The 16297-nt window shown below is 36.4% G+C and overlaps 1 protein-coding gene across 3 annotated transcripts in view; it reads left to right on the top strand.

Moving 5' to 3' along the window:
* LOC133663055 (kelch repeat and BTB domain-containing protein 3-like) overlaps nt 1-16297 on the top strand; it is a 34938-nt gene that overhangs the window by 3324 nt on the left and 15317 nt on the right. For 2 of the 3 annotated variants that reach the window (XM_062067242.1, XM_062067240.1), the window contains exons 1-6: nt 4880-5285; nt 8272-8474; nt 8855-9020; nt 11137-11319; nt 16014-16187; nt 16248-16297. The exon at nt 16248-16297 is cut by the window's right edge and continues 235 nt beyond it. In XM_062067242.1, the coding sequence (XP_061923226.1) occupies nt 5157-5285; nt 8272-8474; nt 8855-9020; nt 11137-11319; nt 16014-16187; nt 16248-16297 (905 nt within the window). In that variant the 5' untranslated portion in view covers nt 4880-5156. Of the gene's footprint in view, nt 1-4879; nt 5286-8271; nt 8475-8854; nt 9021-11136; nt 11320-16013; nt 16188-16247 lie in introns of those variants that run through there. The other variant, XM_062067241.1, reaches the window with a different exon arrangement.

Consider the following 16297-nt stretch of genomic DNA (forward strand, 5'->3'; position numbering starts at 1 on the left):
TTTTGATTTTATTTTATATATACTTTTTTATGGGTTTCATATTTGGGGGAGAAAAAGAACATTTGACATGTATGGAAGCCGGTTTTCGCCAGTAAAAAATAACCCCAATGGTAAGTTATAATTATGAGATAAAAAGTTCAAATTATGAAATTATGAGATAAGAAAGTCGAAATAATTAGATAAAAAGTCATAATTATGAGATAAAGATCGTAATTATGAGATAGAAAGTCAAAAATATGAGATAAAAAGTCAGAATCATGAGATAGAAAGTTGAAATAATGAGATAAAAGTCCTAGTTATGAGATAAAAAGTCAGAATCATGAGATAAAAAGTCATAATAATGAGATAAAAAGTCATAAATCTAAGTCATACAAAATAATGAAATAAAAAGTCATAATCATTAATCGATTGTTTTAAAAAAAAATGTTTATTGGATTTTTGTAGTTTATTATTTAAATTGTATTTTATATATACTTTTTGTGGGTTTCATATTTGGGGGAGAAAAAAAAGAACATTTGACATTGTATTTCTGGATATGCCAAAAATCTATGTAAGCCTGTTTTCGACACTAAAAAAATACCCCAATGGTAAGTCATAGTTATGAGATAAAAAGTCCAAATTATGAGATGAGAAAGTTGAAATTATAAAATAAAAAGTCATAGTTATGAGCTATAAAAAAGTCGAAGTTATGAGATAAGAGTGTCGAAATAATTTGATAAAAAGTCATAATTATGAGATAGAAAGTCAAAAACATGAGATAAAAAGTCAGAATCATGAGATAGAAAGTCGAAATAATAACATAAAAGCCATAATTATGAGATAAAGATCGTAATTATGAGATAGAAGGTTGTAAATGTGAGATAAAAAGTCAGAATCATGAGATATAAAGTCAAAATAATGACATAAAAGTCAAAATTATGAGATAAAAAGTCATAATTATGAGATAAAAAGTCACAAATCTAAGTCATACAAAATAATGAAATAAAAAGTCATAATCATGAGATAAAAGTCATAATAATAAGATAAAAAGTCAAAATTATGAGATAAGAAAGTCGAAATAATTAGATAAAAAGTCATAATTATGAGATAAAAGTCATAATTAAGAGATAAAAATCGTAATTATGAGATAAAAAGTCGAAATTATCAAATAAAAGTCATAATTATGAGATAAAAAGTCACAAATGTAAGTCATACAAAATACTGAAAGAAAACTATGAGATAAAAGTCATAATAATGACTTATAATTATGACTTTGTATCTCATAATTATGACTTCCAACTGTACTATGAATATAATTGTTACTTTTTATTTCATTATTATGACTTTTTATCTAATAATTTCAACTTACTTATCTCATAATTTTGACTTTTTATGTCATAATTATGACATAAAAATACTTTTTTTGATCTCAAAATTTGGACTTTTTATGTCATAATTATGATTTACCATTGGTGTATTTTTTTTTGTGGCGGAAACTGGCTTCCATAGATTTTTGGCATATACAGTCCAGAAATACAATGAAACACATGTTCTTTTCTTTGCCCCAAAACCAGAAACCAACAAAAATGACATACAAAATAAAACAGAAATAATAAAGTAGAAAAAAACCAAAACTTAAAATAGGTACAGGGGCGTGAATGAAAAATATGATTGCAATTGCTGGTTTTAAAGTGGGAAGTGGTGTCAAAAAGCATTTAAAAGTGTGGGTAAGTTTGAAACCTGGGAAAAAATATTAGGAACAAAAGTGTGGATCAGTAGATATGTAAACAAGTGTTTGCATAACAAAAGTTCATTTTATTTTGTATTTACTTTTCATAAATATGTACAATTATTCATCATATACTCTTCATGTCATAATTAGGCACCAGTGTTGCTGTTTTTAAGTTAGAGCTTTTATCCAATTAGAATTCAGCTAGCTTCTGCTAGCGCTGTGTCAATTTAGCTGGAGGCCTTCTTAAATTAACATTAGCGGCGTGTAAACGAACAAAGGACGTTCAGTTAGCAGACAGTTGCGATCAGATCACAAGTTGTTGATGGTAGCCCATCAAGGTAGCCTTACTTTGAACATGACTGTGATTGGATACTCACTTGTCACTCCCAAGTATCCAATCACAAGTTGTGATTTATGAAAGCAGAAAGTTGCACCGGAGCCATACCCGGCCAGCGGAGAAATAAGCGGTCCTTACTGTTTTAACCAACAAAGAAGCACAGCAAAACGGTGATTAGGTGGCGGATATATATTTGCAAGGGCATTGTCAAGAAGGATATTTGAAGAGAGACTAGATCTTGTGAGATGAGGTCGGCCGACTTTTAAATGCGCCAAAAAAATAGCCTGTTTTGTGCACTAGTGACAAATTGAGGTGAATCAATGCCCAGTAGTGTACACGTGTGTTTCTGTATGGTATTTTTCAAGCCGTGGTCATGTGGCAACATAAATTATGGGATTTTGAAGTCGGACTAAGTAGACATCGCTGAAGGCCTAGGTGAGAAACGCACGGCCCGCCATAGCTATTGATTAATATCGAATAATACAAACAGAGAGGTAAGTTAAGTTACGTTATTGAATAAAGATGGCAGATTTGATTAAAACTTTTAGCTCGTTGTATGTTTTTGTGCCTACAGCAAGTTTTTTAAATAGTTATTTATGATTTTCAGGGCCGGCCCGTGGCATAGGCCGTATAGGCAAATGCTAAGGGCGCCGTCCATCAGGGGGCGCCACGCCAGTGCCACAAATGTTGGAGAAAAAAAAAAAAAAGTTGGTACTATTATTTCTAAATACAAAAAATAATCCCACGTTAATTAAAATGCAAAGTAAAGCCTATTTAATAGAAATATTATTTGTTACAACATTACGCCCCCCCCCCACCCCCCATCCCCCCGCACGGTGCGCCCCCTCCCTTCCCGTATCATGACTCTTACCACATCAAAAAATCAACACAAGATGTCAAAACGGCCAAAACTGTCAGGTGCCCAGGGAAGAAAAAAGAGAAAAGAAGAGGAGAAACGAGAAAAAGACAGAGGTAGCAGGTAGGTAACGTTAGCCTACATGAAATTATTTGTCTGTTACAGAATGTGATTGTAACCTGGCTTTTTAGCATTAAGCTAATGTTACATGATTCGGCAATTGCTAATCAATAAATAGCTAGTTCTGTTTTAACGTCGGGTTAATATTGTGGAGGGGGCTAAATTGTTATGGAAAATAATAATGTAACGTTAGGTAATTACAGTACTCCCTGGTGTACAGTAATTTGTAAGTCATTCTAGTTAATGCAATATTAAAAAGCACAAATAGAGAACTCTGTAGGATCCCCTTTTTTTGTAATATAGTTGTTAAAGTCATACTGGTTTGATATCTTGTTTTGTGCAGTGCCTTATTTATATTGTATTTTTAATTTATTTTATGCAACTTGTTGACACGTTTTATTTTGTGTTTATGAATGTAAAAAATATTGTATTTCATATATTCATTTTTTATTTTTTGTATTCATTTATTTATCCTTTTTTTTAAAAATCTTGTTAACTATTCTGATTGTTAATTTGCTTTCTTTAAGTAAAAAAAAAAAGGTCAAAGACAAAGCTATTCGGTTTCTTGTGAGTATATACACTTCACTGCCGATGTGGGGGGGTGCCACCTAAAATCACACGTTGAACTTCACGGTGCAACAGCGACATCTAGTGGTGGACAAACAGCCAGTACCCGGATGTTGTACTCAACACGCCTCAAATGGATGAATGTTGAATGAAGCAGGCTGAAGCAACCATAGTTACATATTTGGTTATGCCCATAATTATACGTATATAATTATATTATATGTAATTATATGTTTGAAGCCAACCGACCTCAAGAGTCGCTATCTTGGCTACGTGGCGGAAAAGGACAGATTTAATCGTCCCTGCCCGATCCGTTTGCGCATGCGCTAAAAGAGCAACTTCCGTCCCCTACTTGAAGGCATTTTTGTTTTTTGAGAAAAAAAACAACAACTTTGTGGTTGATAACTATTACTTTTTTATGTTAATGTATAGTTGTTTGTTATTATAGAAGTTGGCTACAACCCAAAGGTATAAAGGGAGTTAATATAGCAAGTCATACATTTGACATATTTGTAAAAGATAGCAATCTAGAAATTATTATAGGTATTATTCTGTTGCTATGAAAATGTTTCTTACACAAAAATACTTGATTTTAGTACTTTTAATTATTAGTTAAAACTAGTACAATGTCAAATGATAGGAAAGCTCGAGTTATCTTTATTGGATATTTTTAGAAGCCCAGTTTATGTTGTTAGTGTCACTTTTTTTTTCAATGTCTCGACTGTACTATTTTTATTTTTAGCCAGACTTGATTTGCATTGAAAGTGACCTTTTTGGTGTGTTTATTAATTGTTGTTTGTTCAATAAAAATAAATAAATAGCATAAAAACATAGCATGTGTGGTAAACCACCGAGTACGCTCAGTACGTGTAGTATTCGAGTGAGCCTGCCGCCTAAATGAGTGTAATCGGAGGGTTGCTTATGACGTCACATCCGTTGTTCTGCGCGTAGCATTAAAACAAGTGAGAGCGAGATTGATATATAAATTGTTTTAAACGGAAGAAGTAATTTTTCGTTCCAAAGGAAGGAAGGAAGTAAAAAGTGGTGAGGCTTAAAAAAGACGAGAAAGAAAGAACAGCTTGTTTCCTGCTCTTTGCTAATTTGCCCAAGTCTGATTTTTTTCTATTATTGTTTGCAGGGAAGAAAAAACTTTTGTGCACGTTATTTTCTCTTGAGGCTGTAGATCTTGGTGCCATACAATTGTTAAAAAATAAAGATATTAAATGCTCTAAAAAAAAAACAAGTGAGAGTGAGTGTCGAGTTTGAGCAGAAAATGCCGTATCAAGTGAGTACCGTACGATTAAAACGACAAAAACGAACCTGAAACATAAAATAATACGACATATATGCATATGAAGTGTTTTAATAAACATTATTTCAATACTTCTCTCGAAATATTATTCCAACTGCTTCTCAGCTAAAGTTTTTGAGCTTAGGTTGGTTAAAACAACTACATCTCCCATAAGTCATTGCGGCGTCTTCCGCCGAGCACAACAAAAAAGCCTCGTATGTCTGAATATGTCCCGATTATTTATTCTGACCTCTATTAACTCGCTGTTAATATTATGTTTACACAACGTTGTACGTCAAATGGTAAAAATTGGATTACTGAAAAGTATAATTTGACGGATTCCCTGGCATTCCGGAAGTGCTTCCGGGAAGAAGGAAGAAGAACCGTCCAGAGTCCTCTCACTGTAAGTACAAGATGCCACATTGCACTAACACTAAGGGTGTAACGGTACACAAAAATGTCGGTTTGGTACGTACCTCGGTTAAGAGGTCACGGTTCGGTTCATTTTCGGTACAGTAAGAAAACAGCAAAATATATATTTTCTGGTTATTTATTTACCAACATTTGTAAACAATGGCTTTATCCTTTTAACATTGCTTTAAAATAGCTGTGTGTGTGATGGATGTGAGCCACCACTAGGCTGATCAGTGCAACAGCAGGCAGGCATGAATGCTAAGCATAACAATAACATACATATACACACAGGGTCCATTGCCAGGGTTAATGCAGTCAACATACACTACCGTTCAAAAGTTTGGAGTCACCATGTGATGCTCCAGAAACTCAATCTGCTCAAAGGAAGGTCAGTTTTGTAGCTTCTGTAACGAGCTAAATTGTTTTCAGATGTGTGAACATGATTGCACAAGGGTTTTCTAATCATCAATTAGCCTTCTGAGCCAATGAGCAAACACATTGTACCATTAGAACACTGGAGTGATAGTTGCTGGAAATGGGCCTCTATACACCTATGTAGATATTGCACCAAAAACCAGACATTTGCAGCTAGAATAGTCATTTACCACATTAGCAATGTATAGAGTGTATTTCTTTAAAGTTAAGACTAGTTTAAAGTTATCTTCATTGAAAAGTACAGTGCTTTTCCTTAAAAAATAAGGACATTTCAATGTGACCCCAAACCTTTGAACGGTAGTGTATATAAGATAAAAACTAAATGAGATGAGGCTCAGAATTGGTTTCTTAACAAAACCTTTCTACATATAAAGTGCAATAAACTGCTTCAAGTTGTTGCTCAGATTAAATAAAATGACAAAACTTTTCTTCTACATACAAAAAGTGCAACATTAAACAGTTTTAAGTCATATATATATAAAATAACATCTAAATAAGATAAGGCTCAGAATTGGTTTCTTAACAAAACCTTTCTACATATAAAGTGCAACATTAAACTGCTTCAAGTTGTTGCTCAGATTAAATAAAACTACAAAACGTTTCTTTTACATACAAAAAGTGCAACATTAAACAGTTTCAAGTCAACTCAGCCTCAGATTAACTTTTCTTTTCCCCCCAGCCTTTAACCCTGGTGACTTTCACTCAATTTTCATGTTTTTTGCCAGAAAAATCAGTTTAGCCACATTGTCTGCAGAAAGAGCAGACCTGCTTGCAGTTACAATGTCTCCGGCTGTGGAAAATACCCTTTCACTGGGCACGGAGGTAGCAGGTATGGCGAGGTAGTGCCTGGCTAACCTGGCAGTAAGAGGATATATGGGCTCATTGTTCTTCCACTATAGAAGTGGCTCAAAATCTAGTTTTTAATGCAATATGGTCTTAAATCTGCTACTATAAAAACACCAACGGCATTTGTTATTTCTTTAGCCCTGCCTGACTCGCAGAGGAGAGGCTGCTTGAATGCAGTGTTTGCACCACGTTCGTCTTTACAGTGTTTCCCACACATTCATTTATTTGTGGCGGCCCGCCACGAAAGAATTACGTCCGCCTCAAATAGATTTTTTTTTTTTTGTCCTGTCCAGCTTCTCAGGCAAATCATATAGTTGATGTAGATGCCCATATCGGCTGTTCAGATTTAATTTACAAAAGAGAAGTGTAGGATACTTCTCTTGTTGCCTTATTTGTATTTGACTTTATTCAATGTATTTATATTAGAAACACAACATGTGTATATAACAAAGGGTGCAAAGTCTGCAGGCAGTAGGAAACACATGGTTAAGTGTAGGGAGTAAAACTGATGGCAGTCTAAAGTTCAAGATTTTTGGAGCTCTTTGTTCAGTGGATCAGATGTTTGATGAAGCTCTGTGTCTATCTACCACCAGTGCTTTTTTCTGTTTTATTGTTACTGACTGTGGCAGGACACCTCTGCCTCTGTTTCACTTTATGTTGCTGGTAAATAATATGGTTGTAGTAGTAGGCTAAAGTTAAATTATTTAGTATGCACTAATTAAAGGGGCAGCGCTTTAAGAGACATTTTAGCTTTTATATTTTATAAGATATATTTTTTGTAAGAACCACAATTAATAAATATATTTCAGTGAATAACTTATTGTTCAAATCTGTATATAAATATGTACATAAAGTGTTGTAATTATATTGTAAAATGGATGGATGGATGGACGTTTAAAACCAAACTTATTATTAATTAGTAAGTATACATTTTTTGAGCCTTTTTAGAGAAAATCGTATCATTATAGTAAATTATGCAAATTACTCGATAATGTCATGGTGACCACGCCCATAGCCACGCCCCCACCGCCACAGGTATCTTGGCAGTTTATGGGAAACACTGCTTTATCTTCGTTGAAGCGATGTTATCCATTGTTGTATCGCACAGCGAAGCCGAAATGTTCCCAAACGGGAGATCTTTACGAGGCAGGGGGGTCTTCCAGCTCGGACTTTTTGCATTTTGTAGTAGCCCGGTCATTGCTAGCATGCCGTGTGTTGTGCCTCAGTGTGCATCGTTTACACAACGTGCGGTGCGCTACTTAATATGTCCGTGTGGAAACTCGTTCAGTGCACCTCCATTCCGAACCGAACCCCCCCCCCCCCCGTACCAAAACGGTTCAATACAAATACACGTACCGTTACACCCTTAACTAATACCATTATAATATTTATACGACAACAGGAGTCCAATTAGTTATTATATTATTACTAGAGCCTCGGCCAGTGACAGAAAAAGAGACACTCTTACTATATTACTGCACAACTAATGCAGTATTTCCAGGTTTAAATGTACCACAAACTTTACACTGACGTTTTTCTTACCATATAGTCTTCATATTTTAAAATGTATATTATCACAGATGAGATACCTGACAGTATGTCATAACTATAATAAATTGACTTGTTTTACTACTTTTTATGTGTATTGCTTTTAAAGACAATATTTTTTTTTTCTGTTATATTCTGAAAACAAGATGGCGGATGCAAAAGAGTCATGCAGAGACGTCCCAGGGCGACAAACACTGCTGCAGGTGTCCGACTCCTACGGACGCCAGTTGCTGGGTGTGCTCAGATCCTTTCGAGAGCGAGGACTTCTGTTTGACTTCACCATAAAAGTCCAAGAGCACACCTTCCCCTGCCATCGCTGTGTTCTTTATGCTTGCAGTGATTTCTTCCGGTACGTATCCGTCACCAGGGTCTACTGCTGGGTCTCAAACCCAGTTTACCCGGGGGCCGCTGGAGGGTCGTGACTGCGCGGGCTGCCAGAGATGCACAAAGTATTCACTTCCCAATCACATTTTATTTTTTTGTTTACATTTGTCAACCATTTCTGCCAGTAGCTATCATGAAGTTGATCTAGAGACGTATGAGTGGGGCCCTTTTGGATTCATGAGAATTTTTGCGGGATTTTTACTCTTATAGCTGATATCATAGCTGATGAATGATTGTTGTATTCATAAAGCCAGCTGGGATAGGCTCCAGCTCACTTTTGACCCTAAAGAGAGTAAACACAGAATAAGGGGTGAGAAAATAAATGTAGTGTTGTAATTTTTTTAGGGCCATGTTTGAGGCGGACATGCGAGAGCGGGATGATGGTTCAGTGACACTATGTGACCAGAGTCCAGCGGTGCTGGGCTCCTTCTTGGACTTCGCCTACTCTGGCCACATTCTTATCACGGAAGGAAACGTAGACTCGCTCTTTCAGCTCGCCTCATTTTTACAGGTAGAAACCCTCATTTTATCATATGTGGTGGTGTGGCATCGTATAGTTGACTTCATTGGCTGTGTCTTTTTTCTTAAAAGGCTAAAAAAAAAGAAAAGATTCAAGACAAATCTGTGTTACTGGTTATTAGTATCAACACACTTCATTGTATTGTTTAATTGTAGATTATTTTATTACTACGATGTTACACAGGGTGCACTTTGTACAGCCCCGCTTTATATGTGTGAATCTCCAAGCATAATCAATCAAAATCATCAAAAAGCGACATCAGCGTGTAAAGGATATCACCACATGGGCTCAGGAACACTTCAGAAAACCACTGTCAGTAATTACAGTTGGTCGCTACATCTGTAAGTGCAAGTTAAAACTCTACTATGCAAAGCCAAAGCCATTTATCAACAACACCCAGAAACGCTGCCGGCTACGCCGGGCCCGAACTCATCTAAGATGGACTGATGCAAAGTGAAAAAGTGTTCTGTGGTCTGACGAGTCCACATTTCAAATTGTTTTCGGAAACTGTGGACGTCGTGTCCTCCGGAACAAAGAGGAAAATAACCATCTGGACTGTTCTAGGCGCTAAGTTGAAAAGCCAGCACCTGTGATGGTATGAGGGCGTATTAGTGCCCAAGGCACGGGTAACTTACACATCTGGGAAGGCACCATTAATGTCAGGTTCAAACACCGAGCTATCTATTAAAGAGACAAGAAGCAAGGAATCAGGCAGAGTCAGAGTTCAATTTAGCTCATGAGGAGAACGCATGGAGCTGCACACTCAGTTACAGTCTCACCCTACGCTCGTAGGTACAGCTCCCGCGCTCCTCTATTTATTCAGGAGTTCCCTAGTTAACATCACTGAGGCTGCCACATCATGCAAAGCAGCTCCAGTACGCACAATACGTGACGGAATGTGCTGGGGGCCTTGTGATTTCGCCTCGTCTCTGCTTCGTCTGCATGCTGTCGTCTTATCTTCCTTGAGGTCCTTGAAGTCCGTCCTTGGCGGTTTTAGCAGGCTAAAACAAAGTAAACATCTGCGGCGAGGCCGCCCCTCATACGCCGTGGAAGATTACAAGTTGTGTGCCTTTGCACAGATAGAAAAGTACAACTTGAGCACAATAGATAACCATAGCAACGGCCTTTAAGCATAAGAGTTGTGTGATAACTTATACATAATTATTATAACCGAAAGGTACATACAGGTTTTGGAGCAACGTATGTTGCCATCCAAGCAACGTTATCATGGACGCCCCTGCTTATTTCAGCAAGACAATGCCAAGCAACATTCTGCATGTGTTACAACAGTGTGGCTTCGTAGTAAATTAGTGTGGGTTTTGTAAATGTCCTCCAATAAGCACACCATTTCTTCTATTATAACATTTTAAAGTAAAAATTAAATAAACAAAATATCAAACAAATGTAATGAATACTTTTATCTGAACAATAAAACAGACAAAAAATAAATACAAAATAAAGAAATGGGGCTACAAAGAGCTAGCAGCTACACAACAGTTTAGCACACAAAACATATGTAATAATAATAATTGAACAATATTGCAGTGTAAAACAGCACATATGTCGATATATACAAGTATCTAATCATAGTTGCATATTACTTACACATACAAAGTCTTAGAACGTGAATGTGTCATGAGCTTAAATTATTGTGACTTTACCATGCCGCTTTAATTTTAAGACAGCATAAAAGCGGTTAATAACAAATAGGTCGGTCCTTTTCCTACCCACCGTTGTTCTGTTTGACTCATTTCACTTGATCAAACATTTTCTAACATTCCACACTACTAAATAATAATGCCTAATTCCCGCTGTAGTCGTTTCGGATTGATCTCGGTGTTGGCTAATAATCAAGGCTACAATATCGGTATTGTATCGGATGTGAAAAAGTACCGCGAGTATACTGCCAGTCATATAAATAAAAAAACATTATGCCCTTTTTTAAGTAGCTCTCCAAGTGATGAAATTAAGATTATTACCTCCTTATACACTACTTTATTCTTTTGTGATGTACATAAATACACTTGTACCTCAAAAACACACACACACACAACTGGAATGCTAATTGATGTGATTGATAATATCATTTGTCTGCTTGTGTCCTCAGGTGTCACTCCTGTCCAGAGCGTGTAGTGACTTCCTGGCGGCGACGTTGGATGTCGCTAACTGCTTGTCACTCTTAAACCTCGCCGAGGCGTACGGCTCGGTCGCCCTGCGTCAAAGTGCCGCCGACTTTGTGGTGCGCAACTTCCACGAGCTTTCCGACGTGCGAGACTTCGTGGATATGCAGGTGCCCGCCCAACTCTCACACACTTTTATTGAGGGGCCACATGGCAATGTAACAGTGGTTGTACTGTATGTGAATACAAACTTATAATAGCCTCGTTACACAATTTGGATATTCAATAGAGATGTCCGATAATAGCTTTTTTACCAATATCCGATATTCCAATATTGACCAACTCTTAATTACCGATTCCAATATCAACCGATACGGATATATACAGTCGTGGAATTAACACATTATTATGCCTAATTTTGTTGTGATGCCCCACTGGATGCATTAAACCAGGGGTCACCAACCTTTTTGAAACCAAGAGCTACTTCTTGGGTACTGATTAATGCGAAGGGCTACCAGTTTGATACACACTTAAATAAATTGCCAGAAATAGTCAATTTGCTCAATTTATCTTTAACTCTATGTTATTATTAATAATTAATTATATCTACACTTAAATAAACGGTTTAAAAGAGGAGAAAACACGAAAAAAATGACAATTACATTTTCAAACATAGTTTATCTTCAATTTCGACTCTTTAAAATTCAAAATTCAACCGAAAAAAAGAGGAGAAAAACTAGCTAATTCGAATCTTTTTGAAAAAATTAAAAAAATAATTTATGGAACATCATTAGTAATTTTTCCTGATTAAGATTAATTTTAGAATTTTGATGACATGTTTTAAATAGGTTAAAATCCAATATGCACTTTGTTAGAATATACAACAAATTGGACCAAGATATATTTCTTACAAAGACAAATCATTATTTCTTCTAGATTTTCCAGAACAAAAATTTTAAAAGAAATTCAAAAGACTTTGAAATAAGATTTAAATTTGATTCTACGGATTTTCTAGATTTGCCAGAATAATTGTTTTGAATTTTAATCATAATAAGTTTGAAAAAATATTTCACAAATATTCTTCATTGAAAAAACAGAAGCTAAAATGAAGAATTAAATTAAAATTGATTTATTATTCTTTACAATAAAAAAAATAAATGTACTTGAACATTGATTTAAATTGTCAGGAAAGAAGAGGAAGGAATTTAAAAGGTAAAAAGGTATATGTGTTTAAAAATCCTAAAATCATTTTTAAGGTTGTATTTTTTCTCTAAAATTGTCTTTCTGAAAGTTATAAGAGGCAAAGTAAGAAAAATAATGAATTTATTTAAACAAGTGAAGACCAAGTCTTTAAAATATTTTCTTGGATTTTGAAATTCTATTTGAGTTTTGTCTCTCTTAGAATTAAAAATGTCGGGCAAAGCGAGACCAGCTTGCTAGTAAATAAATGCAATTTAAAAAACAGAGGCAGCTCACTGGTAAGTGCTGCTATTTGAGCTATTTTTAGAACAGGCCAGCGGGCTACTCATCTGGTCCTTACGGGCGACCTGGTGCCCGCGGGCACCGCGTTGGTGACCCCTGCATTAAACCATGGGTGTCAAACTGTGGCCCGCGGGCCAAATTTGGCCCACCGTGTAATTTCATTTGGCCCTTGAGGCAATATCAAATTAACATTAGAGCTGGCCCGCCGGTATTATACAGGGCAGGACAACAATATTGGGTGCGTGCCTTAAAGGCACTGCTTTTAGCGTCCTCTACAACATGTCGTCACGTCCGCTTTCTTTTCATACAAACAGCATGCCGGCCCACTCACATAATATATGCGGCTTTTACACCCACACAAGTGAATGCGACGCATACTTGATCAACAGCCATACAGGTCACACTGAGGGTAGCCGTATAAACAACTTTAACACTGTTACAAATATGCGCCAGACTGTGAACCCACACCAAACAAGAATGACAAACCCATTTCGGGAGAACATCCAGACCGTAACACAACATAAACACAACAGAACAAATACCCAGAACCCCTTGCAGCACTAACTCTTCCGGGACGCTACCACCAACCGCCCCCCCACCCCCAAACCCCGCCCACCTCAACCCCTTATGCACTTTCCCTTGCTACTTCAAGGCTTGAATGTTTGATTCATTCATTATTGTTATTTTATTTTCAAATTTATTATTAGCCTGTGGAAAAAGTTTATTTTGATATTTACCTGCAAATAGAAAAGAGGCATTCTATTTTTTATTTGTATTTGATTTGATATGCCATTGATATTTTTTTATTATTATTATTATTAGTTGAAACTCGATTTTGCATGTCACTATAAAGTTATATAAGCCTTGCTTGTTCAATATTCAATGAAAAACTTGTTTGGGTCCCTATTAAAAGGTTAATTTGTTCAACCTTGGCCCGCGGCTTTGTTCAGTTTTAAAATTTTGGCCCACTCTGTATTTGAGTTTGACACCCCTGCATTAAACAATGTAACAAGGTTTTCCAAAGTAAATCAACTCAAGTTATGGAAAAAATAAATGCCAACATGGCACTGCCATATTTATCATTGAAGTCACAAAGTGCATTATTTTTTTGAATATGCCTCAAAACAGCAGCTTGGAATTTGGGACATGCTCTCCCTGCTCCCTCCTCATGCTCTCTCCCTGAGAGAGCATGAGGAGGTTGAGGTGGGCGGGGTTGGAAGGGGCGGGGTTGAGGTGGGGGGGATAGGGGGTAGCTGGGGGTGTATATTGTAGCGTCCCGGAAGAGTTTGTGCTGCAAGGGTTTCTGGGTATTTGTTCTGTTGTGTTTATGTTGTGTTACGGTGCGGATGTTCTCCCGAAATGTGTTTGTCATTCTTGTTTGGTGTGGGTTCACAGTGTGGCGCATATTGGTAACAGTGTTAAAGTTGTTTATACGGTCACCCTCAGTGCGACCTGTATGGCTGTTGATCAAGTATGCCTTGCATTCACTTATGTGTGTGTGTAACAGCCGCATATATTATGTGACTGGGCCGGCACGCTGTTTGTATGGAGGAAAAGAGGATGTGACGACAGGTTGTAGAGCAGGGGTCACCAACGCGGTGCCCGCGGGCACCAGGTCGCCCGTAAGGACCAGATGAGTAGCCCGCCGGCCTGTTCTAAAAATAGCTCAAATAGCAGCACTTACCAGTGAGCTGCCTCTATTTTTTAAATTGTATTTATTTACTAGCAAGCTGGTCTCGCTTTGCCCGACATTTTTAATTCTAAGAGAGACAAAACTCAAATAGAATTTGAAAATCCAAGAAAATATTTTAAAGACTTGGTCTTCACTTGTTTAAATAAATTCATTAATTCTTTTACTTTGCTTCTTATAACTTTCAGAAAGACAATTTTATAGAAAAAATACAACCTTAAAAATGATTTTAGGATTTTTAAACACATATACCTTTTTACCTTTTAAATTCCTTCCTCTTCTTTCCTGACAATTCAAGTAAAAAATTTTTTTCATTATTGTAAAGAATAATAAATACATTTTTAAATTTAATTCTTCATTTTAGCTTCTGTTTTTTCGACGAAGAATATTTGTGAAATATTTCTTCAAACTTATTATGATTAAAATTCAAAAAAATTATTCTGGCAAATCTAGAAAATCTGTAGAATCAAATTTAAATCTTATTTCAAAGTCTTTTGAATTTATTTTAAAATTTTTGTTCTGGAAAATCTAGAAAAAATAATGATTTGTCTTTGTTAGAAATATAGCTTGGTCCAATTTGTTATATATTGTAACAAAGTGCAGATTGGATTTTAACCTATTTAAAACATGTCATCAAAATTCTAAAATTAATCTTAATCAGGAAAAATTACTAATGATGTTCCATAAATTCTTTTTTTAAGTTTTTCTCTTCTTTTTTTCGGTTGAATTTTGAATTTTAAAGAGTCGAAATTGAAGATAAACTATGTTTCAAAATTTAATTGTCATTTTTTTTCATGTTTTCTCCTCTTTTAAACCGTTCAATTAAGTGTAAATATCATTAATTATTAATAATAACATAGAGTTAAAGGTAAATTGAGCAAATTGGCTATTTCTGGCAATGTATTTAAGTGTGTATCAAACTGGTAGTCCTTCGCATTAATCAGTACCCAAGAAGTAGCTCTTGGTTTCAAAAAGGTTGGTGACCCTTGTTGTAGAGGATGCTAAAGGCAGTGTCCCAATAATGTTGTCCGGGTGGAAATCGGGAGAAATTCGGGACAATGGTTGCCCTGGGAGATTTTTGGGAGGGGAACTGAAATTCGTGAGTCTCCCGGGAAAATCGGAAGGTTGAAACCGATACCGATAATTTCCGATATTACATTTTAAAGCATTTATCGGACATCTCTAGTATATATGTTATATAATTTCATATTTGATTAGAATAAATAAATACAATGTATAAATATAAGTTCATATTTACATATAATGTGATTAAAAATGTATTCCCTTTGGTTAATTCATGGAAGTATATGTTAACTTTATTTTTGTTACATAACCCATGTAAATTGGAGGGGAACATATTTTTTGTTCCGGTTTGGTCACATTGTTGGGGGGACAATTAATATGTGACGGAATAAGGGACGCAGTATGAGACAGCGAGCATTTGATGGAAGAGGTTACTGGAGTCTCGGCTTGCAAATAAACTTTATTCCCTCATGTAGTGGACCACATAAATGACATGATATGGCGGTTCGCATAAAATGATTTGGCAAGCCACATAAAATGAGGTGGCAGGATGCATAAAAAATGTTAAATAATGAGGCATATCACATAAAATAAGGTTGCTGGCCACTTTAAATGAAGTGGCGGCCCAGGTATGGCTCCTGGGCGTTGACTTTGATACCTGTGTCGCAGGTGGACGTGTTGGAGGAATGCCTGAGGTCAGCCGCCCTGGGCGTGCCCAGTGAGGAGGCTGTGGTGATGTCACTTCTCAGGTGGATACGTGGAGATCTTCCTGGGAGGCAGAAGCTGCTGCCTGGGTTGTTATCTCTCACCAGGCCTCACCATCTCCCTCCACCGGCACTCCAGGTAGTCACGCACACCACGTACCACTCCTCCATCATCTTCATGCTTCCTCTCGCCTGTCAGACCCTTCTGGAATCAGACGCTCTGCTGAGGAGCGACGAGTCCTGCGTGGC

The sequence above is a fragment of the Entelurus aequoreus genome, linkage group LG13, assembly GCF_033978785.1.
Source record: "Entelurus aequoreus isolate RoL-2023_Sb linkage group LG13, RoL_Eaeq_v1.1, whole genome shotgun sequence".
Classification (NCBI taxonomy): domain Eukaryota; kingdom Metazoa; phylum Chordata; class Actinopteri; order Syngnathiformes; family Syngnathidae; genus Entelurus; species Entelurus aequoreus.